Consider the following 24,668-nt stretch of genomic DNA (forward strand, 5'->3'; position numbering starts at 1 on the left):
CCTTAAATGCTACCTTAAATTTATTAGGAGGCATGAGATTTAAGATTTTTCTGTTGCAAACAAGAGACTTAAGAGGGATTTTTAAACTTGTATGTTGTATTAGACATGTAGCACAAAATTTCTACAATAGCAAATATAGAAATCCCTGGAAGACCAAGGACTCTGAACCTTTTATTAGTAATATGAAACCTAATATCTTTGTTTATCACCCAACCCAAAGGCAAATATTTCTTATTCTACTAGATTTGTGTAGGCGTTTTACCCCTATAAGTCAAGCTTATTTGCATCACTTCTTCACCACAACTTATTCTGTCAAAAATCTTAAAAAAGAAAAAAAAAGTATTAAAATAATACAAATGCAAAATAAATATTGATAATATACAATTAAAACCACACAAAGAAAAAATACCTATGCAATATACAAACACACATATATACCTATGCCTGATACAAGTATGTATGTAAAAGGAAAATTTACGAAAAAGTAAATTAAAGTCCTAACAAAACTTGGATGCATTTTCAAATCCAGACTAATGATGATGGTTTCATACTTTTTCTGTAATTGATTGATTGACTGACTGACTGACTGACTGACTGACTGACTGACTGACTGACTGACTAATTGATTTGAAGTTCTCTTGACCCAATGTGTGCAAATTTACAAATTCTCAATCAAAATACGCGAATAACAACAAATGTTTTCACTCCCATTGCAGCGTTTTCCCAACGACAATTATGAAGGACATTTGTCCCTCCTCGGTTACCGTAGATGATGTACCGGGTGTTTGTATGTAGCTAGCCTCCTTTCCCGAGTAACTGGGGCCAAAAACCAGTCAAAACAGTAGACTGTCTGAGTGGCCATGTGACGTATGTCTTGTCTGCTAGAACTCTCAAAGGTAATGTTATAAATATGAGTATTTTTCACTGTGGCTCAGCGTGAATGCAGTCAGGCTACTCATGGTTTGCATGTAGCTGTAGCATCAGCAGCGCTAAAGCAGCTAATTTTAGCATTTAGCTCAGTAGCAAAGCAAGCCACTTGTTTAATATTTGTAGTATTTTTGTTATCTCTTAATCTTCAAAATAGTAATACACCTTGGTATTTTGGGCTAGTATTTCTTTTCTTAGCGTCGTGTGATTTTCATACGATATTTTTTAAATAACCGGAAACTAATAAAGATACATATATTTTTCGTAAACCTTCAACTGGTGTGGTTGAGATGTGCTGTAGGAGTGACTGAGGAGATGATACTCCACCAAGGATCTCAGCTTCCTGCTTGTTGATGGACCGACGGACAGATGAGGTTAGACATGAATCTCTGTGGACCAGAAGGTTTGAGAAGAAGTTCTAGTAGGAGGAGATTTTGTCTGCTGCAGAGAGGACTGAAGGTCAGCTGACTGGCACTGGTGAAGAAGGTGGAGGGTTAACAGCCCAGAGCGATGGAGAAGAAGAGGTGTATTCAGGAAGGTTGAATTGGGTGGAGGAAGGTTTCATGTGTGACAAAAGAGTGTCAGCAAGAGTAGAAGATGTGCAGGGTAGTGGCAAGATCCTCCAAGTTGGATGCAGCTGAGTGAGGAAGACACAGAGTAGAAGGTCAGATGAAGCTGGAAAATCTGCTGTGCTGAGAAAACATGATGGAGGTGCTGAAAGATAAAGATGAGGGTTGAAAAATATTTTTAGAATGTTTATTTATCCAAGCGCTGATAAGACAGTGGTGCAAACAAGAAAAACTCACCAAATCCTTAAAATATTTACTGTAAAAGCTGCATATTCTTGTCGTCCTTCATTAATTTTGTTAGTTTAAATTCTTTGGTTTTAGCTTTGCCACTGATTTAATACCATATATAATGGTTTTATAATCCTCCAGACAGTTGTTTGCTTGTATTCAGTGAATGCGTCAGATTGCCTTGAATTATAAGACCATTATGTGAGACATGATGCTCAAATTGTACAGCACTGACATCTTTTTTGTTTCTCTGCAGGCTTAATGAAAATGGTTGTAAATCTCTGTTTGCCTCATTTTCAAACAACGGTTCACTGCAACAAGGTATGACTTGTTTTTTTAGACCTTTCCATATTTCTGCACTTCCTTGAAGCCCTTTTTTATTTTTATTTTTTTTGCTTTTGGAGTGTGTCATATAGTATTAACTGGGTGTTGCAACATCCACAGTGCTGCAGCTCAGAGTAGGAGATAAAAATCAACCTCAATTGTACAACTTTCACTTGGCTTTCATGTACTTTTACCCTGTTTCTCCTATGTAAGGAAATAATCAGCATCTTTGTGTATTTTTTTGTCCAGAGAAAGCCAGACATAAAATGACACGTTAGGAAGGTTGTGAACATTGAGAGAAAAATAAAGGAGTGTAGAAAGTGTTATGTGGGAGACTGCATCACAGATGTCCTTGTTTATTTTTATTTTTTTTACATTGTTCAATGCCAGTCTTTATTCTCAAAGAAACTAAAGATGTACTTTGAGTTCAATAAAACAGACTTTATTTTATTTTCTCTCCATGCAGTTGTGCCATGGTATACTATAATGTCTCTTTTCCGTCTATTTTTCTTTTACTGCCCAGACATTGCAAAAGCAAAATGAATGTTGAACCTCAGTGGTTGCTTTTGTTTTTCAAAAATAAAGTTGTTGTTTTTCACTTTACTTGCAGTTATGTGCAGACGGCTATGAAGTCACAAACCTGGTATCAGCTGACCCTGCTCTCAGGAGGCGGGGTTTCAAGTTTGAATACTTCCTACGCCCCCCATTACAGGTAACAAGATGACGCAATGATTTAAAAAAAAAAAATTCACAGTTTTTTAATGTTGATGGTAAATGGCGTATACTTACATAGCGCTTTTCTACCTACAAGGCCCACAGCGCTTTACAGTCACAGACCCGTTCACCCTGTCACACACACATTTACACACTGGTGATTACAGTGATTTAAAGAGTCCTTAGCTTATGTCATGTTTACAATAAATCAGGTTGTATTTGCAGATTAAGAAATGTATACATTGGTTTTGTTAGAACAGATGTAACTCAAATAGTATTTCTTATTCTGCTCCAACTAAATTTATAAATTATTATGATTAATAATTTATTTCTGAAAGAATTTCTTCCAAAGCCTTTTGTGTTTTTCAGCAGAACGGTGGTGAATTATCTTCACTCCAGACGTCTTTTTCTAACACTTTTGAAGATCTATTTGCAGGAAAACTTTAAATATTCTCTATGATCTTTAGAAAATATTTACAGATGTGCTCTGTAAGGAGATATTTAGATGACAGTGTGTCTATTTCCTCATTTTGTTCCTTCGTTAATTCAATTAAAGGATTTTATCAACATTGGGACAGCCTCCACTCATTAGATCAGGGATCTTTTGGTTTTTAAAACCATGTTTTGTCAGAAATAAAGTACGTTTTAAAGGCCCAGTGTTTTTTGGAACTGCTGAAAGCTGCCTTGTCATTTACAACTGCCGGTACATTGTTGGGAATTCTCCCTTAAAGAAACTGGAACTTTAACCATTTTCCACCTAAAACTAAACTTTGAGGCACTTTGTTGGATTTCTGTTGTGTTTTTTTCAGAATTTTTGTCTAAATAATTGTGTTGTATAAGCCAGGTCTCAACTCCTTTTCCTTTATTTCCCCTCTCAGGTGATTTTGAAGTTTGGGTTCCAGGTGGAGTTGAGCAGGGTGGATGTTGAGCTGTGGCCCTGGGGAATGGACCGGGGACAGGCCTGCAAAAGACTAGAGATTAGCACCAGTTCTGACCTGCAGAACTGTGGTCCTACAGACCACAAACAGTTGGGGCAAAAAGAGCAGAAGAAGGAGGTGAAAGAACAACACAGACGGAATCAGCAAAGGGATGGGACTAAGTCAAAGCCAAGTATTGGTACTCAGTGGAGTTTCCAGGCCCATCAGTGGGATGAAGAAACTCCAGATGGGTTGCAACATAAAGGACACGTGTCCAACAGTCAGTCCAACACAAACTCCAACTCCTCTGATTCTGATATGCAGTTTAAGTTGGTCAGTCGTTGTGAGCTTAGAGATGAAACCCACGTCTGTTTCTTCCATTCGAACTTTCGCCCTCGGGTGCCATTCCTCTCCCTTCCTCCTCAGCCGCCTGAGAACAGTCGGCAGGTGGAGCTGTGGAGTCGGGGTTTGGCCTCGCTGGGAGCTGTGACACAGCTTCGAGTGACCGTGCCTTTTGGTGGTGGAGGATCGTCCTTGGGGCTGAAGGCTTTGGCTGTGTGGGGTCAGCCTGCGAGCCGCTGCACTGCAGAAGAAGTGGAGAGGATTAAAAGGATCCATGAATCTGCTCAGAGGCAGCTGTCAAAACCGGCTTTTTTCGGACGTCCGGTCAGACAAGCCACACCGCCACAGCAATCCACTCCAAGGTTGTTTACAGATTTTAACTCTTATTTTTCATGAGGTCAGATAATGGAAGTGATAATTTAGTTGTCACAAATATTCACTTTCTTGAATGTACTTTTATGCATCACTAAGCATTTTTGTTTTGTCCTCTTTGACAGTGTCATCATCCCAGAGGAATTCCTCGATCCGATAACTCAGGAAGCGATGCTGCTGCCTCTGCTGCTGCCCAGTGGCATGTCGGTGGACAGCACCACACTGGACGAGTACCAGAAGAGGGAAGCTGGTTGGGGTCGACCTCCAAATGACCCTTTTACGGGGGTCCCATTCACGCCAACCTCCCAGCCTCTTCCCAACCCCCAGCTGAAAAGCCGCATTGACCGCTACCTCCTCCAGAAAGGGATAATAAAGAGGGACGGCATGCTAGGAGGGCAAAACCCAGAGGACAATCCGCACGCCTCGAGACTTGTGACTACAGACAAGTGGGGACAAACCCAGAGTTCTCCTAGTTTTAGTGTATCTAGCCCTGATAACAGAGACACAAGCTTAGCTTCAGGGCAAAGAGAAAGTAATAAGTCAGAACCATCATCAAGTCCTCAAAGGTTCAAATGTAACCCTGACTTTAAATCCAGTTCAAAAAGGAAAACTAAACTAGAACCAGGTGAAATCGCCAAAGTGTCAACAGACGAGAGGGAACCTCTAACAAAATACCCGAGAAAGGATTTGTCATCTGGTGAGTATGACACATTTAGGATGAAACTTGACTCTCTCTAGGGCCGGGTTCTGCAACCTGAGGCTCCTTGACCCCTCCTTTGTGGCTCTCTGGTTAAAGAATAATAAAACACTTTCAGCTTTAAAATGTAACGTTTGTTCTGACTAAACCGCATCAAGCAAAGGAAAAACGTTAGATAAGTCAAACTTTATTAGACAAATCACAAACAGTTGAAGCACATAACGCTCTTCCTGGCTCCTGACTACGATACCTATAATTCTCCAACAATTCATCACACAGTGCATCTTTGTAGGTTACCAAAGCTGAACAATTTGACACATTTTCAGGCGATGTGTACCGCAGAAAATCAGTTTGAGCTTAGTCAGCACAATCAGAATTCATTCTGAAGGCCCACCGTCTATTGAACAAAATTTAAGGATTTTAAGTGTGCCATGTGGTCCAAAAAATAGTTCTGATTTAACTTTAGTTCATTAGATTTACTCATTTCTGGCTGAGATGCACCAACAAATGTAAAATAGAAACACTGCTGACATTACATCATCTTGCTGCATTTAGATGATCCTATGTGGCACAAGGTGTCTTTTATTTTGAAAGGAAGTTATGTGAACTTCTGTCAAAAGTTAAAAACCATTTCATTTTTTCTCATTTCTCTCTATGTTTACCTTTTATCTATGCCAAAAAGTAAAACAATAGTTTATGTTTTTCACAATAGTAACAATGACATAAATGCAAATCAGTGTCTTACTTTTCTACAGGGTGAATTGAGACTTTGTGGGAAAAATCGACCTGAACGGCTCTTTAAGTGTTGAAGGCTCCAGACCTGTCGTAGGGTCTTCCTCTTGTGGGCGGAGTCAGCCACCAACATCAGGCTCTTGTAGTCGTTTTTCATATATGTGGAAATGCTCTCCAATGGATAGATTTGTCATTTGCAAGTTTGAGCTTGCATACTGTTTTTTTTTCCTTCCTGTAAAAAAAGTATCTGTTCTGGCCTTCAGCACTACACCATATAAGCACTAGATGGGTTTCCTGCAGATATAAGATAAAAAAAAGACTTGAATGGCAAAGTCTTCTTGAAATGCTGGCCTTTGCCTTTCAAAAGCCCCAAAACTTATATTTGTGCTTTTATTCTGTTGACCTTCCTCTGTTAATTTTCCTATCCATGTCTCAGACACCAGCAGTGGCTCTCATGAGCAGCGTTTGGCAGATAATTTGGATGAGGCGCTCTTCTCTGCCCTCAAAGGCCGACCCTCCTTTACTGCAAATTTACCCCAACAAGGACGGGGGATTTCTGAGCCTGACCTGCGGACCCGCGCTCCACGCTCTCCCAGCACGGCTGAAGGTAAACGCCCCCCCCCCCCCCCCCCCCCCCCCAGAATGTAGATAAATGCTACATAAATCAAACTGACCAAATGTCTTCTTGCTATGTTTGTGTTCAACCTAGTTATAACCTTAAACCTTTTCAAAACCAGTACCTAAATCCCCTTTGCAGTAAGATTTTGTCTGATTTAGATGAATTTCAGATTTTCCTGCTATGACTGCAGGCGTTTCAGATAATCAGACACATCTGGAGGTCTAGTCAAACTGGGCCACCCTGTTTTGCCATTTGCATTCCCAGTGCTGCACAGAGGAGCCAGAACTTTAAGAAGGCTGATTCTTAAAACAACTGATCGGTCTTCATCTTTAAAATTAATTAATAAACCAATCCTTCCATCCTTTCTAAAATTTCTCAGCAGGTGGGAAGGTGTGCTCTGCTTGTTCCTGCTCTGTGTCTGTTTACTCGACGTCAGCTTCATGCATCTACAGACTGACCTGCAGCCACTTGCTGTGCAGGACCTGCCTGCAGAAGGAATCAAAACCAACAAGTTCAACATCCGCCCTTGTTTTGTGTCCAACCTGCCTAAGCCGTACTCACCGCAGTCGCATCATACGCGTGCATCATTGATGAATGACTGAAGAACGTGGATTAAAGGTGTTTTGGATGGACAGAAATAAAATATTGAAAGTCCTTTTTTGTCTTGTTTTGAACTGGCATATAAACTATTAAAATTCTGTCATCTATCTTTGAGATAAACAACATTTTCCACATGAAACTGTCCATATATTTTGATTTGATTACTGCTTTGCACACTCTTAGCATTCTCTAGGTGTTAATACTTTTATGAATTGACAAAAGAACTCTCTTGAAGAATTCAAAGTCCTCTAAATTTACTTTAGTGGTACAAAATAATCGTGTTTGCTTCTGTTGTCCGCGAGCAGAAATAAAATAGGACATCTCTGAAAGCGGCGACCTTTTCAAGTAGAACATACTGAAATACGTGGGTACATATAAATTCTTCTCTTCTGCTCTCACTTTCCTAGCTCACTCATTGGAAGTGTGGTTGCAGCCTTGAGTCTGCAGTCTTTTTACACAGGCTGGAATTATAGAAACCGTTGATACACAAAGGGAGGCTGAGGGACTTCTGCATTGTGAGAGAAGAAGAAAAACTGATAGAACTTGAGCGAAAATAGCATTGAGCCAGAGATGTCGTCATTTTAAGGAAACAAATGGGGTCAGAATCAGCTGACCTCCCGATGTCGTGTTTTTTCTGTTTTTGTCTGGCCCCTACCTCATTTTTTCCCTTTCAGCGCTTCAGCATTCATTATCCAACAGACCTGAACAATCTTCTTCTGTGATTCATTCTGTACATTTAAGTTAGCATTGAAATCATGATCCCTTGAACGTTCAGAGGGCTTTTTCTGTCCTTGATTTTGTACAACTTTATTTATAAAAACCATCTTCTAAGAAATGCACTATTGTGAGTTTGTCAGTGCAGCTCTGTTTAATTTTTTTATACCTGTTCAGGGCCACAAAGAGCCAAAGTTTGTCCTAGAATTTATCTAAGGATCACATTGATGTAGCAAATCACAGTTTTACACCTTAAACCAAACTGCTTGTGTCATCTCCCATTATTGTCTCTTAAAGAGAGCGGAGACAAGAATGTACCTCTTACTGGCCTTCACAGCAGAAACTCTGTATTGGTTTCCCTGACAGCATTAAGCTTAACCGAGGTCGTGATCCTGTATCCGCTCAGTGAGGCTGTAATCACTGGTTCTGCATATCCAATGGAGACTGGCTGATAAAGATAGCACCTCTAAACAACAGTAAATCAGATGCTAAAGAAAGTTTTGCCGTCTTTAATTTCGCTAGTGTGGGACTGCACGGTGATGTGACGTTAGCCCTGTCCCCTCACAGCGAGAACTCCCTTGCCTTTTCTCTGGCCTCTCCTATAAAACCATGTTTCATAATGTTGTTGGTGACTCTAAATTGGCGGGGAATATATCTGTGTGGCCCAGCAATGGACTGGTGCACTATCCAGGGCAGGGGTCTACAACCTTTAACAGTAAAAGAGCCATTCGGCGAATTTCATACTGATCATAACTTAATAGGAGCCGCAAAGTCTAATTTCCCCGTTAGGAAAATTTGATACTGCTTTCAATTCATTACATTGTTACTTTTATGATAAATATGAATTTAAATTCTTTTCGCTTGATTAAAAACAGAAATAAAAAAGAAACAAGCATTTTATCAAAATATAAATAAACATCTATTTATATATATATATATATATATATATATATATTGACAGAAGCTCGTATGACTTCCTTTCAAAATAAAAGACGCTGTTTGTCACAAAGGATCATCCCAGTGCGACTGATGTATTCCTACGAAAGGTTTTAAACAACACAAGACAAAAATGGCACTTTGTTGGTGGCAGGCGGCTGGTCTGAGGATTTCACAAACTGCTGATCTACTGGGATTTTAACGCACAACCATCTCTAGACTTTACAGAGAATGGTCTGAAAAATTCTGTGGGTGGAAATGCCTCAGTGATGCCAGAGGACTAATTCCAGCTGATAATGAGGAACTCAAATAACCACTGGTTAAAACCGAGGTCTGAAGAAGAGCATTTATGAACGCACAACACGTCCAACCTTGAGGCAGATGACAGCAGAGGAAGACCACACCAGGGGCCAATCCTGTCAGATAACAGGAAACTGAGGCTACAATTCACACAGACTCACCAAAACTGGACAATAGAAGATGGAAAAAAGTTGTATGGTCTGATGAGTCTCCATTTCTGCTGCGACACTCGGATGGTCGGGTCAGAATTTTGGGTGCACCTCAGCCCTATATTTCTCAAGTAATCTAATTCACTATAGAGGGGTAAACCTTTGGCTCCAGAGTCTCAGGTTGAATACCCCTGGTCCAGGGTGTACCACACCTTCACCCTGAAGTGTAGCTGGGATAGGCTGACAAACCATTAGAAGATGGATGAACAGAACTAGTTTGGTATGCAAGAGCAAGCCTCTCAAAAGTAACATTCTAACAGCGTAATTTACTAAATGAAAGCAGGTTTGAATGCCAGGATGACTATTACAGGACCCTTTCACGTCTTGACCTGCTGATGCTCCTTTTAGCTGCTTGTTGTTTACTTGTTAATTAGCTTCCCAGCAGCTAACAAGACAGATCTGACTCAAAGCATGCGGCAGGACGCTAAACCAGAACAATTAACACAAAATATGTTTGTTGGAAATGCTAATGTTAAGCTCATCAATAGTTTTGTGACCCTGGAGCTTCTGCGCTGACAAAGGTCCAAAGTGGCAGAGAAAACCATGCATGATCATCATGAAATGTTCTTCATCATTTCATTGATTGCAGTAAATATAATTAGTTGTCCTCAAGCTCAGATGAGTTGTTCATGTCTGGTTCAGATGTATTGTGTCATCTAAAATTTGTTTTTAAAAAGGTATTAGTGTGGTGCAGCGCTGAATACAAAAAAGACATCTTGTGCTGCTGCTGCTGCTTCTTCTTTAGATTTGTTAGATTGCGCGCTTCTGATGCAGAGCCACACCTGCTGCGACCTCTTGTGCTCACACCGTGCACGCGCGCCAGTGGCCTTCTGAGGAGAGCTGAAGCAGTGGTGGCGTGACGTCAGGAGTTGGTTGTATTGTCAAAGCATGTCCATGTGTTTATAAATGACGAATGAGCGGGCTGTCCGTCAGACGTCCACACCGACAGCCTGCAGCGATGCATCCCTCCCTGCTCAGCCTGTGCGCCCTGGGATTCCTCGCTCTGTCCTCCGCCTGTTACATCCAGAACTGCCCCCGAGGAGGGAAGCGAGCATTGCCGGAGGCTGGGATCAGACAGGTGAGATGCTTTTGGCTCTTTTCACATTTTGATTTCATTTAGCAAAAGCTTCTTATTTTTTTTATTTTTTTTACAAAAAGTGACTTAATGGAGTTAGAAAGGGTGGCAAAACTGTATTTTCATTTGGTTCCATCAGTGGAATGTCCTGTCATATGCTGTAAATGATACTTATTTGATCATTTTTGTCAAAAGGACATAACAAAACCTTAAATTGACGTTTCTTTAAATTGACAAGCATATTTCAGGATTTACAGGGGGAAGAAATACAACCTTGATTGCTAAAACATTAATATTTTTCAAAATGACTTCATTTTTCTGGTTTTCTAGCTTAAAGACGAGTTTTTTTCTTTCATTCTTGTTTATAAAATATATCCATTGTTCATATTGCAATGCACCAAGGCCAGCAGGCAGATGATTTTCTGAGAGAGAGAAAAAAAAGTCTAACATTATGGCACATTTCTCTGAGAAGATGTATTAAAAGTTGGGCATTGTCTTTTATTAAACTGGAGGGAAATATTTATCTTCTAGTTTATTTATCTTTTAGTTTTTTTCAATTTGGTATTCATCTTTTTTTAGAGGACCTTGAGGCATATAAACAGAGCTAATAGTGTATAATGCCGTTAAAGCAGAATTACTATTATTATTTTTATGATTTGAATTTATATAAAAAAAAGAAAAGCTATTAAGGATCTTTATAGTTGTTGACTTTGTGCATACAAAACAAAAATCCATTTCTCCTTCAGTGCATGTCTTGTGGCCCTGGGGAACGGGGCCGCTGCTTCGGCCCCAGTATCTGCTGCGGCGAGGGCTTCGGCTGCCTGCTGGGCTCCCCAGAATCAGCTCAGTGTGTGGAGGAGAACTACCTTCTCACCCCCTGTCAGACAGGAGGGAGGCCCTGTGGATCAGAGGGAGGACGCTGTGCTGCTTCCGGACTCTGCTGTAACTCTGGTACCGCTCTGTGAAACGGCACGCGTGCCGCTGAAGGCTACCAAACTGTAAAAACTGTTTCACGCTGCTTTCTTCTTCTTCTTCTTCGTCTTCTTCTTCTCCTCAGAGGGCTGTGTGGTGGACTCTGACTGCCTCGTGGAGACGGAGGTTATAGACCCATCCCATGGCTCTGCCAGAAGCTCGCCTGCAGAGCTGCTGCTGCGTCTCCTACACGTCGCCAGCAGAGGACAGAACGAATACTGAAACCTGGATCTGCAGCAGACACGACGCCTCAACTTCCTCTCAGCCAAATGAGACATTGCTCTTTGCTCTCTGCTTGAACTCTCCCCTTTTAGGATACTGGCATACATATCCAGGGGAAAAAATACTCGTAGATTTCATCTTTGTTCCCTCTTAAAGAAATGTACATATGACTGCACATATTGTAAACAATTCAGAGCCTCTGTTCAAATAGATAAGAGCTAACAGCAAACTGTAAATAAGTCACAGATTGAAATTTAAAAATAGATGCTCATAACAATTACGAAATGGCTCTCATGTAGTAGAACTATGCCTGTAGATTGAAAACAAGAGAAAATACAGAATGTCTCATCACAGCCAAAACGCCTTCTGCTGTTTTTCTTTATCTGTAGCCCCAAACTAAGAAGACTTATTTTACAGGATGGTGAGAATTTGTGTGAAAAGGAACCAAATGTAATTTGAGCGATCTCAGAGATGAGTAATCATCCACAACAATTGCAAATGTCCCTCTTTAGGTGGTCTTTCTTTCCTTCCAATATTTTGACATGTCTTGCTCCTGATGCACCTCTCTACCAGCTGTGTATCAACATGTCACGGTCTGTTAATCAAAGGCAATGGCATTTCATTTGAGGGATTGGGCTTTGTGTGCGTGCGATGACTGAAGGCTGGGTTACGTGCCAACAATGAGAGGAAAGACGGTTTGTCTTTTAAAGTCTGTTTCAACCTGGAGGTTGACTGCAAGGCACCGCCTTGTACTTGACAGTTACATGTTTTGACTGATAGAGCTTGGATCTTTTGCAAAGGCTGAACCTTAAATCCTGTTGATATGAGTGATAAATCACTGATAATCCCCAACTTGGAGCTTCTTCGGCCCCCTGACAACAACAAGAGCGGGATGTCCACACACATTCATCTAAGGAATTTGATTGTTTTGTAATGTATAATCACTACAACGATTCTGGTAATCAAGTTCTGCTCAATGTTAACCATGTAAATAAAATTACCTTAATAACCTTACTTCCTTTCAATGGACATATAATTTGGTGCAAAAAAAACTCTTTAAATTTGGAGATTCTACCTTTTTGCTATCAATGCGTTCAGACTGAATATTTTACGTACTCTCAGAATACTTCTAAAGTCAAAGAAATACACAATATCACCAAAAGAATTCGCTCACCCATGATCAGAATCAGGTGTCCTGATCCCTTGGTCTGGTCACAGGTGTATAAATCAAGCACTCAGGCATGCAGACTGTTTCTTACAACTATTTGTGAAAGAATGGGCCGCTCTCAGGGGTTCAGTGATTTCTAGTGTGGAAACTGTCCCAGGATAGCACCTGTGCAACAAATCCAGTCATGAAATGTCCTCACCCCTTAAATATTCCGCAGTCAATTGTCAGCTCCACAAGAACAAAATGGAAGAGTTTGGGAACAACAGCAACTCAGCCATAAAATTGAAGGCCTTGTAAACTTTCGGAGAGGGCTCCGTGGATGAGAAGCGCATAGTGCAAACAGGTGGCCAACTTTCTGCACAGGCAGAGAGCTCCAAGCTTCATGTCACCTTCAGATTAGCCCAAGTACAGTACGCGGAGAGCTTCATGGAATGGGTTTCCATGGCCGAGCAGCTGCATGCAAAGCGGCGGATACAGTGGTGTAAAGCACGCCAGGACGCTAGCAGTGGGGACGCCTTCTCTGGACTGATAAATCACGCTTTTCCATATGGCAATCTGTTGGACGAGTCTGGGTCTGGAGGTTGCTGGGAGAACGGTACATTTTGGACTGCATTGTGCAGAGTGTTGAAAAGGAGGAATAGGCCTAAAACAACACAGAAGAAGTTAGTTGATGATCTCAGACTTTACCCCACAGTGATTTGAGAACTTGCAATGCTCGTAAATTATCACTGCTTAAGAATGCACATGTGCAGGCCCGCCTGAAGTTTGCCAATGAACACCTCCATGATTAAGAGAGTTTGGTGCAGAGGTCAGATGAGACCAAAACGGAAATCTTTGCCATCAACTCAACCTGTCTTGTTTGGAAGACGAGAAATACTGCCTCTGACCCCAAGAACACCATCCCCACTGTCAAGCATGGAGGTGGAAACATTATGGTTTAGGGGTGTTTTTCTGCACAGGACTTCTAAATCGTGTGAATGGGAGGATGGATGGAGCCACATGCTGTTAAATCCTGAGTGAGAACCTCCTTCCCTACGCCAAGAAGGTAAGAATGGGTTGTGGATGTATCTTCCAACAGGATATTGACCCAAAACATGCAGCCAAGGCAACCAAGGAATGTCTAAAAAAGAAACATATCAAGGTCATAGAGTGGCCCAGTCAGTCTCAACGTCAATCCTATAGAAAATCTATGGAGAGAGCTGAAGCTCAGAGTTCCAAGCAAAAATCTTGATATGTGTAGAAACCTGCTCATCAACTACAAGAAACGTCTGACCTCTGTGCTGCCAAGAAGAACCTACCATTAAGATGACAGACTGTCAATTTCTTTTTAGGTGTGCAAACCTTTATAACCTCATCAGCAAAGGATGAAATACTTATTTCCTCCACTGCAAAGGCTTTAAAGTACATCCTGATGCATGCCTTGTGTAGGCCCACTTCACGATGCACCAAAACTGTTGAAGTGAATGACTTTTTATGTATTAATTATTATTATTATCTATTATTATCTGTCACAAACCGCATCCAACCACTATGGCATATTCTTTCTGTAAAGAAAGTCTGCTCCCTGAGAAACTCCCTTGGAATAGGCTTGTTTTGACAGCGATTATCCTTTGTACTTGCACGATGCTTTGAATTGCACAATGTGCCTGAGGTCACAATAGGTCTGACATAAAGGAGCAACTGTCAACGATGCTGCCAAATGTATCTTTTAATCCACAGACCAGAGGCTGCTCAACTGATTTTTTTTCAGAGTTAGTTAAATAAGCATTTATTTAAAGATGAGTTTTCAAAATAAGAAATCTCCAGCAAAGGATTGTAGTTAAATCCCAACCAGAATGCCTTGTGGTACTGATGTGATGGGTCAGAAAACAAGTCAATTGGACTTTATTGTAGTTTTGGAGGGAAGTTTCTAAACTTTTACCCGGAAAAATAAAAGAACACAGAAAGAGAACAAAACCTTTTTTAGTGGAAAAATAAATGTATTTTCTTTCTGCAAACAAAGTCTATAAGTCTCTGCCTCAAATACAGTGGGACAAAAAAGTATTTAGTCAGCTTGTGCAAGATCTTCCACTTAAAAGTATGAGGAAGGCCTGTAATTTTCATCATAGCTATACCTCAACTATGAAAAACAAAATAAGGAAAAATATGATAAAAAATAGAGTATTTAGTCAATAATCGAAGTTCAACTTAATACTTTGTTACATTGTTGGCAATGACAGCAATCAAATGTTTTCTGTAAGTCTTCACAAGGTTTTCACAAACTGTTGCTGGTATTTTGGCCCAGATCTCCATACAAATCTCCTCTAGAGCAGTGTTTTTTAACCAGTGTGCCGCAGCACACTAGTGTGCCGTGAGATATGGTCAGGTGTGCCGTGGGAAATTACCCATATTCACTGATGTATAAAGATTTACCATGTCCAGGATGTCAGCTCTTTGTTGATCCAAACGGGCCCTGATAAAACAGATCATAAAACACTTTTTTCTTTGTGTTTATTTGATTCTATTAAAGACACTTTGATAAGAATGACGGTACCACAATTTAGCCGCAGTTTTTGGAAAGGTCCTGCCCCTTTACAGTCTCCACCAATCATTCTTGGAGGCTTTATCATACGTCATCAGTATGACCAATCAGAAGTGGTTAAAGTCCTCACTTCCTTGTTCTGATTTAGCTCATAAAGTCTCTCAGTTCTAACAAAAATACCAGCTGAAGCTCGTCTTTAGCGGTGTAGCTTTCCGCAGGATCCGGTGTCAGACCGTGGAACAAGTGAACAAAACAATGAAGCTCAGAGAAGCGAGTCTTTCTGGCATCACTACATCTCCCATGATGCATTGTGTTAAAGTGACAGCATCTCTGCGCTACTATGAGTCTTCCCTATTAAACATCTTGAAACCACAACGAACACACATCAAACAGTTTTTAAATCTTCTTTATGAAATCAGAGGCAGACGGTTCAGTTTACTCCCAGAGTTTGGTCCAAGTCATGTTTCTAACTGAAACACTTTTCTAATAATGTCTGGATTGAAGGACAAATTCAGTTTCAGACTTCAGTCACTTTTGAAAAATGAAAAGTTAAGCTTAAATAGAAGTAACAACAACATTTAAGAAAAAGGATTAAGGTGAAGTGGCCAACAGACACAATTAAACTAAATTGAAACAATTTAACAATCTAAAAAGGAATAAAACATTTTTGTTAAAGTCTTCAAAGACTTCATTTTTGATTAAAACTAATAAAACCTCATCATGTTCACTTTTTGTGTAGGTACAGAAAACATAAATATAATGTTAGTTTTTTTGTGTAAAATTTATCAAACATATTGTAATCATATTGTTCAAAAATTACAGTTGCCTTTGCACTAAGATTTAAAAAAAAAAACTTTAAAAAATAAATCACTATTTAGAAAGAATATATTTGTTTTTCTGTGAGGTTCCATAATATTCCATGTTAATAAACTGGAGGAAAAAACAACGTAAAATAATTACCGAAAACTAACTTTTATTTCAACTTTTAGAAAAAACAGATGCAACTTCCAGCTTTTTCTGCCACAATTATCACAAAAATGCACATGAGATTGTGGAGGGACTGTACATCAATACAGACTATAGATTTTCTCCGTTTTTACAATTTTTGATGCTGGTAAAGCCTGCCTTGGCTAAAAATGGTTGAAAAACACTGGTCTAGAGCAGTGATGCTTTGGGGCTGTCGCTGGGCAACACAAAACCTTCAACTCCCTCCAAAGGTTTTCTATGTGCTCGAGATCTGGAGACTGGCTAGGCCACTCCAGCACCTTGAAAGGCATCTTACGAAGCCACTCCTTCGTTATCTGAGCAGTGTGTTTGGGATCGTTGTCGTGCTGAAAGACCCAGCCATGTTTAATCTTCAATGCCCTTACTGATGGAAGGAGGTTTTCACTCAAAATCTGACCATACATGGCCCCATTTATTCTTACCTTTACATGGATCAGTCGTCCTGGTCCCTTTGCTGAAAAACAACCCTAAAGCATGATGTTTCCACCCCCATGCTTTACAGTTTTATGGTGTTCTTGGGATTCAACACAGCATTCTTTTTCCTCTAAACACAACGAGTAGAGTCCTTACCAAAAAGTTCAATATTGGTTTTATCTGACCGTAGGACATTCTCCTCCTCTGGATCATCAAAATGTTTACTAGCAAATTTTAGACGGGCCTGCACATGAACTGGCTTCAACATGGCAACACGTCTGGCTCTGCAGGATTTGAGTCTCTGTGGCGTAGTGTGTTGCTCTGGTAGCCTTTGTTACTTTGGTCCCAGCTCTCCACATGTCATTCATTAGGTCCCCCTGATTTTTGCTCACTGATCTTGTGATCTTTTTGAACCCTTGGGGCGAAATCTTGGGGGGAGCCCCAGATGGAAGGAGATTATCATTGATATTGTATGTCTTTGATTTTCCAGATGATTGCTCTCGCAGTTTTTTTTTTTTTTTTTTTTTTTTTTTTACACAAAGCTGCTTTCCTATTGCAGATTCAGTCTTCCCAGCCCAGAGCAGGTCAACAATTTGGTTTCTGCTGTCCTTAGATAGCTATTTGATCTTGGCCATTGTGGATTTTGGAGCGTGACTGTTTGAGGCTGTGGGCAGGTGTCTTTTATGTGGATATCTAGTTCAATCAGGTGCCATTAATACAGGAGGACAGAGGCTTGTCTTACAGAAGAAGTTACAGGTCTGTGAGAGGCAGAAATCCTGCTTGTTCGTAGATTACCAAACACTTTTTTTCCACTGTAATTTACAAATAAATTTGTTAAAAACCTTTTCTCGTTTTGTCTCCCATAGTTGAGGTATACTTATGATGAAATTACAGGCCTCTCTCATCTTCTTAAGTGAGAGAACTTACACAATTGGTGGCTATCTAAATACTTTTTTACCCCACTGTATATAGTTTTTACAAATATTAAAAGCAAGAAAATACCCTCAAATGTTCAAGTTTTCTAAATGACTAAATTAATTTTAGATTTAAGTTCTATCCACATGACATGACTGTAAAATCTACATAATCAATTGCCTTCCTAATTTCTTAATAACATTAAAAAATGTGAACGTTTTTATACAAAACATTTTTAGATTCTCGTGCTAATTACTAAACTTTACATAAAGATCTCCTTGTGAAACTGTGAGACATCTGCATTCTTCTAAACGAAGGCTGTTAGCATTTAATTACAACCTGTCTTTTGTGGCAGCAGGTGTGGCATTTAAAAGCTTTTTATTAGTGTCAAACAATATTTTTGCTAAAATGATGTGTCATTGAAAGTGGCATTACACTTGTCAAAACCTGTCTTGATGAATCACACAGCGACCAAAAAACGAATCCAGCTACCTTTTAAATATAGAAACGAAAGTATTCCCCTCATTACCCACATCAATCTCAGCATTATCTGTTTTGCAGCTTCAAAGCCTTTAGCATCTAATGTTTAACACCAAACTGGGTGGTTTGCAGCAAGAGGTGAGTTCCTACCTGCAAAGGCGTGTCAGTATTTAATCAGCAAGTGTTGAACTTCTCCCAACAAAAGCGCTGCCATCATGGACCTGAAAGGTGTGTTTCTGTCCCTCTGCCTGTGTGCTTTGGTCGTCACCTGCACTCATGGTAAGATCGGCACCCAAGAGGCTTTGCAACCTATAAAGCATCAAACTACATTGTTATTTTTAAGAGAAAATTAAATCTGTAGAAAAATAACTCAACTCAGATTAGAAAAAATGGAAACGTGTAGAGACACAGCTGATCTGCTAACTTTGTAAATGTTGAGAAAATGGTAGACAGATAAGTGCTATTTGTAAGTACTAGTTTGATTTACATAAAAACTATTTTTTTTAAAAACATCTTACTCGGTTTTTAACCTTCAGCTGACACTTCTAGCCTGTTTAAATAGCCCTTTGGTTTGCTGAATCTAAACACAACGTGTAATATTTTTATGTAGAAATATAAGAACCGCAGTTATTCTGGATCAACAAAATTGTCCTCGTAATAACCTTGCTTTGTTGTTGTTTTTGTTGTTGCTCTTGACCATGAAGGATGCTGCTACAATATAGGACAATTCCAACCGAAGAAAACACAGAGAATCACAAGTATAGGAATCCAGCACGCCAGCGGTCGTTGTCAGATCAATGCAGTGGTGTAAGTGAGGATACATTTGTCTCTAATTCTTCTGTCCTGTTACAGTCCATGGGCTGCCTGAAGTCCAGTCTCTTTGAATGACAGAGTTGCATGCTTTATCACTCATAAATTGTTGTTCTGTACACAGAGTGCATCTGGATGGCCGCGAAACACCCATTTGTGTTCACCTCAAAAGGGAAAAACAGATTCGCAAGTTAAAAAGAAAACAGGATATGGAAGCACAACGAGCTCAGAAAAATCAAATGAAGACAAAACACTTTAAGGAAAAACATAAGAGTAATTAAGAGTTGGAGAAAATCCCTGCCTTTGATTTCCATTTATACTGGTCCCTGCTTGTTCTGTCTTGTATAATTTGTGTACTTCTGATATTTGGTTTTTGCTGACTTTACTCATTATGAACTCTTTTTTAAATCAGAGATGAAAAGTAGGAGGAACGTCCTAAAAAGTTGTGTTTTGTGTTAAGCATGAAAGAATAAATGTATATCACCTTTTTTCTATATCAAACACAAATGAGTTTATTTGTAATTTTTTTTTACAATGCAATAAATGAAAAACAATAATATGCATAGATATGGTTAAACTACTCCCCTGTAAAAAAATCCTTGCATGTTAGAATTGCTGACTGGCATAATATTCTTAGTGTGTTTTTTCCGTATCTGCATTTTGGTTTATTTCACTATGATGTTAATTATACATATTAAATCATAAACTGTAATGTGTGATTTATGTCATTTTTAGAGGTTTTTATCAGACCAACGCTCTCTGCTGAAAGATTTCCTCCTTTTCCCCAACCACACTCATATGAGTTGGATAACATGGTTGCATATTTTGCATTAAAGAGCATTCATTTACATTAAATGTGTCTTAAGTCTCCTAGTATTTCGTAATAAGGAATTTTATTATGAAAACACAAATTAGTAAATCAAAATGTATAACATTTGTGACACTGAGCAAGAAATGCCAGCAAGAGATAAACAAAATGACTTTTATTGTTTAGAAATCAGAAATAAATGGTCAGTTTGGTAAATAAAAGAAAATGCTTATTTTTTCATCCAAGACATGGCTGCTTTAAATGAGACAAGTTGCTGCTCAGCTCCTTTTCCGTTAGTGTCACCAACTGTTAATGTTAGGTGTCTTTTTTTCAATAAATATCAGTTCGAGCAATATAGATGAACCTTTGATTCTTTTTCCCCCTTAGCTTTATTATTATAAAAATTATGAAAATTTCATACATAACATACCCTAAATGCTATTTTCCAAAAATTCATTTTTTTTTAACTTAAGTTCATACTGATTTGAATTTTGGGTCATGAAGATTTAAAAAAAATGTTGTGCCCTAAGAGCAAATTTCTGTTTTAGTATTAAATTGGCATTTCAAAAACAAAAAGAAAGCATTCATGTCGGAAATGATCTAAACATCTGAAAAAGAGAAAGGGTTGGAGCCCTGAGGCACCTCGCATGACAGAACAGTAGACGGTAATTCATGTAAAATGCTTAACTCATCACACCTCTGAAAAAGTAAAAACATGCATATTCACACATTGCCATAGAATAATTGATCCGTGTGAAACTTAACATGTCAAACTGAATTCTGGAAATTGTTGCATTAGGAATTACAGTTACAGTCATTCAAACTAATAAATGGAAAGACATACCGGTACTTGACTGTGGGAATCTGTTTAAGTCAAAGAAGGCTTGTCCAAACACGGTAACTCAGAGTATCCCAAAGGGTATAGACGTGTTACTGGAATCCAGCTCCTCTTTCTGTGCAGAAGCTCAGGAGTTAAATAAAAACACATCAATAATTAATACATATTTATTTAGGCTTAAAGATATAAATGTAACATGAACAAAGCAGCAATTCAGTTTCCAATATTGCAGAGGTAGAGTGGTCGACCTCTGATCAGAGGATCAAAGGTTTGGTTCCCGCTTTGTGTCAAAGTGTCCTTGGAAAAGACACTGAACCCCACGTTGCTCCTGCTGTCATGGGTTGGCACTGGTGTTAGGCAGGAGAGATGCCATCAGTGTGTGCATGTGTGTACATGGGTGAATTGGTACAGCATTTTGGGCCTTAAAGCAAGGTAAGCAAAACACTATAAAAGTATGCACCATTTAAAAAGTTCCCCACGTTGATAAACCCTTCAGGCACTAATCTGAGAACAGTAAAGCTGTCACAGTGGTTTCACTCATTTTTACCTCAAGGTAAAAATAAAAATTCCTCCACAAGGGATCAGTTTTAGTGTCTTCCATAAAAATCTGTGGGAAAAAAAGAATGTTGGAAAGTTTTTCAGCGAAACATCCTGCTCCAAGATCTGATCCCACAGCACCATCTTGTGCAGGCACTGAGAGTACAAAGTGGGGGAAACGGCCGTTTATGACTATAAACTAAACCCAAACATGTCCAAACGCAGATTCCTCTGGGGTAAACGAGTGCATTCACTAAGAGAATCGATCATCTTATTTTCTGTTTCATTTTTTCTGAAATGTACTCTGACATCCCGTCCACCACTCAGAGGTGAATTTCAAATGAATTACTGTCGCTCTGCAGAAACTATGTTCAAGAAAACAACACAGTTTTTTCTATTTTTGCTTAAAAACAAACAAACAGCCTTATTATAATGTAAAGACCACTGGGAACGCTTTTAAAACAGATTAAAAGATGATCAAAGTGGTTTTTAAACTTACAGCCACACCAAGAGTTAGAAATCTTGAATTGGCAATTTTTAATTCCTGCTTTATTTTGGTTATACATATTGGCAGCAAATGTAAATCACTTACATCAGAAAAAACCCAAACAGATTCGCTCAAACGTAGTGGCTTAATGAGGTTTCTCCCTCTGACTCTTAATGCATGGTGTCAGCACACAAATTCCTTTTCCCTACCCGCTCACAGATGTGTGACAGCTCTTTATCTAACAACGTTTACCTTGGAATGGCTGAGACAGATGACCGTTTAAAACTGGGTGGGTACGAGCTGCATTACACAGTGATTTGATTAACAAAACATTCTGTAATCCACGCACAAGGCTCTGTTCATTTCTGCTCTAATTGTTAAAAAACAAACAGAAAGTAGAAAGTTCTCAGACTTCTTGAGTCTTACTTTAACCTCATGTCACACTCCGTTGGCACACATCATAGCTTGTGTTGTGAAATATTGTCTTTAATCATTCTATCTTCCAAGATAGAACAGAATTTTGTTCAAGCATGAACCAAATCAGACAAATATTTGTAGTTCACAGATCATATTCAGTATAACAGTTATAACACAAATATCTACAGAATTAGCTTTGCTAAAAGCATCTTTCTTTTCCAGAACCAATTTTAGTGTCTACACTGACGCTCAAGTTACCGCCACTAACTGAACAATGACAGGCCTAAATCTGGTCAACTTGTTCCTCTCCCATTCAGGTCAAACAATATTTATACTTTAAGAGTTTCTCCTTTTTTATTTCTTGCTTTAGTGTAAGTTCATTGGCTTTTACTGTTGGGCTTCAGACGGCATTTGTTGCTAAACAAATAATGGTAAATAAAAATAGATGGTTTTTGGACTGAAGGTTTTTGCCCAAAAAACTAAAGCTTGCATAAAATCTAGTTTTTCTTTTCTGACTAAAAAAATTTGGAGCCTAAAGGCTACTGAAAGCATGTTAGGAAGTAACAGGTATATGACAAAAAAAATATTTGTTTTCAGTACACGTCAAGATCCAAATGACTAAAGATGATGATTCATAGAATAGTTACGGTAAAGATCTGTGGAAGTTAACCTGAGGTCAGAGGTGAGTATATTTGAGATATAGTATGGTTTCATACAGTGAAAGACAACCACAATTCTATTGTATTCTCTCGATTGTAGATCGAGAGAATACAGAGAGATGAGCTGTGGTTTGTACAAGGAGGGCTGGTGTGGCAGAGAAGTTGGCAGGAGTGGCTCAGGACATGCATGTCAGATTTTTCAATCCGGCCCAGTCACGAAGAGTAAAAATTATAATGATGTTTTAAAAAGCACGTTTCTAGTCCATTCCTGTGGCAAGTTATGATTTTTTTTTAAAGAAATAGACGAAATGCGCAATTCCGCCACTAGGGGAAGCAAAGGAAAAGCAAAACAGGGGAAACAGCTTATCTCTGCACATGCTAAAAGCAAAACCTAACAGCTCTGTGTCTGAGTAAGATGCAGTTTGGTTCCCCGCGAGCCTCACCGCTGTTATGTTGCTATAAGAATGATCAGAAATGACACCCTAATGACCATAATGTTGTCAAAAAGAAAAGAAGGTTGAAGTGGAGTGCTGAGCTTTCCAGGAAAAATGGACACAGTTTTATTTGTTCACGGAGCTGAATGCTTGGTATGTCAACAGGTCGCAGTGCTCAGAGAAAATAACATTCGGCACCACTATGAGACTCAGAAAAGTTTCACAGTTAAGAAAAGAGAAGATTTACCAACTATTAGCTGGACTGTAGAACACCCGTCTGCATTTACTGCAGCAGTAAATAGAGCAGTGAATGCTACCTTATTGCAAACAAGTTGGAGCAAACATCCAAACCATTTTCGAGTGGTGAACCTACTGAAAAATGCTGATGGCTGCAGAAGTCTTGGGCCCCAAAAAGCAGTCGACCTTTGCCAACATGAGTCTGTCAAGGATTACGATCAGATACAACATCTCTGAGGAGACTTGGGCGGCCAAATGAAGGAATCCAGTCATTTATTGCATATTTGGTCACTATTGATGACAGCACCAACATCACAGATATATACAACTGAGGGTACTTATTAGAAGTGTTGAGGAGACCGTCACAGCGGAGTTTCTTGAGTTGATGGACACAACAACAGCTGATGACATAGTCAGCTCTCTAGTTACTGTGCTGGACGATATTGGAGTGAACTGGTCACATGATGTCAGTCTGGTCACTGATGGCGCTCAATCAAAGATCAGGAAGAAGGCAGGTGATGCCACAAAATTCAGGCAGCAACTAGAAAAAGACTCTTGGACATTTCCTTGTGTTTTGCACACTTGAATGACAGTAAATGTGTTTCTGCTCACGATTTGAATCCTGATATTGATGGTCGGGTGCAGTTTCAGGAGAGAAAGGAGGTTAACTCCAAATTCTTTGTGTTTGCAAGTTTAATTTAGTTTAATTTTTCATTGATTTACACATTTACATTTTAGGAAGGGTGTTTCATTTTTTTCCATAGCCCCTCTTGAGTTTATAATCAGGATTGCTTCAGTGTCAGATGTCAAATATTCAGTCTGTATGAAATTGAATAAACCAATTTTTAAAAGTGAAATGCATTTAATTTGAGATCCTTTGGTCTCTGTGAATGAATGTGTAGTAATAAGTGATTAGGCTGCTATGTTGAGTTAAAAAAAAAAGAAGCTGTTTTTTGCTTTTGTGTTACTGGTCTGGCCCCACTTAGGATCAGACGGGTTGAATGTGGCCCCCGAACCAAAATGAGTTTGACACCCCTGCCATACATTGAGAATGTTCTATTAATGTTACCTTTAATTTATTTTGATGTGAAAAAAACAACAACAGTGGGCTGAACTTTAGGAAACTAAAATGTGAATGGATTTGACTTTAACTTTAGTTTACTTGTTTGTTTGTACACATTTAATGTACTCAATCATCTTGAAAGAAATACAAGGAATCTGGAAAACTTCACCTGCAATGTTCAGTAGGTATTTATCTCTGAGTTGCACTGGTTGAGGTTTTTGCTAAAGATGTCCTGAATCCATTTTAGGTCGGTGAATCGGATTGTTCCAAATGAACCGATATCGACTACGAAGCAGATTGAAAACCCCAAATTATGATGTGAATGGAATTGTTGTTGACATGAATCGTTACACCCCTTCTAATAAGTTATGACTGTACCAAAAGCATTCTTTAACAAGGCATGGTT

At 39.2% G+C, this 24,668-nt stretch overlaps 2 protein-coding genes and 1 long non-coding RNA gene across 6 annotated transcripts; all 3 read left to right on the forward strand.

Moving 5' to 3' along the window:
- The first annotated feature begins 754 nt into the window (after positions 1-754).
- Positions 755-7,880, forward strand: ubox5 (U-box domain containing 5). Of its 4 annotated transcripts, XM_011478955.3 has the most exons (8): positions 756-896; positions 1,229-1,301; positions 1,981-2,045; positions 2,659-2,760; positions 3,641-4,383; positions 4,519-5,090; positions 6,259-6,429; positions 6,821-7,096. In XM_011478955.3, exons 3-8 carry the CDS (start codon positions 1,986-1,988, stop codon positions 7,030-7,032), a joined length of 1,860 nt encoding a protein of 619 aa, XP_011477257.1. In that variant the 5' UTR covers positions 756-896; positions 1,229-1,301; positions 1,981-1,985; the 3' UTR covers positions 7,033-7,096. The 4 variants fall into 4 exon arrangements, 3 of the variants coding, with proteins under 3 accessions (XP_011477257.1, XP_011477259.1, XP_011477258.1); XR_002290835.2 differs by lacking the exon at positions 1,229-1,301 and having other exon boundaries at positions 755-896; positions 5,846-6,429; positions 6,821-7,880; XM_011478957.3 differs by lacking the exon at positions 1,229-1,301.
- A 2,251-nt stretch (positions 7,881-10,131) lies between these two features.
- On the forward strand, positions 10,132-11,825 carry oxt (oxytocin/neurophysin I prepropeptide). The gene is made up of 3 exons (NM_001278891.1): positions 10,132-10,278; positions 11,022-11,226; positions 11,333-11,825. Exons 1-3 carry the CDS (start codon positions 10,159-10,161, stop codon positions 11,467-11,469), a joined length of 462 nt encoding a protein of 153 aa, NP_001265820.1. The 5' UTR covers positions 10,132-10,158; the 3' UTR covers positions 11,470-11,825.
- A 6,197-nt stretch (positions 11,826-18,022) lies between these two features.
- LOC101161893 lies at positions 18,023-19,637 on the forward strand. The gene is made up of 3 exons (XR_909266.3): positions 18,023-18,251; positions 18,677-18,779; positions 18,907-19,637. It is a non-coding gene; the product is annotated as an uncharacterized LOC101161893 (long non-coding RNA).
- The last annotated feature ends 5,031 nt before the right edge of the window (positions 19,638-24,668 follow it).

This window comes from Oryzias latipes, chromosome 9, assembly GCF_002234675.1.
Source record: "Oryzias latipes chromosome 9, ASM223467v1".
Taxonomy (NCBI): domain Eukaryota; kingdom Metazoa; phylum Chordata; class Actinopteri; order Beloniformes; family Adrianichthyidae; genus Oryzias; species Oryzias latipes.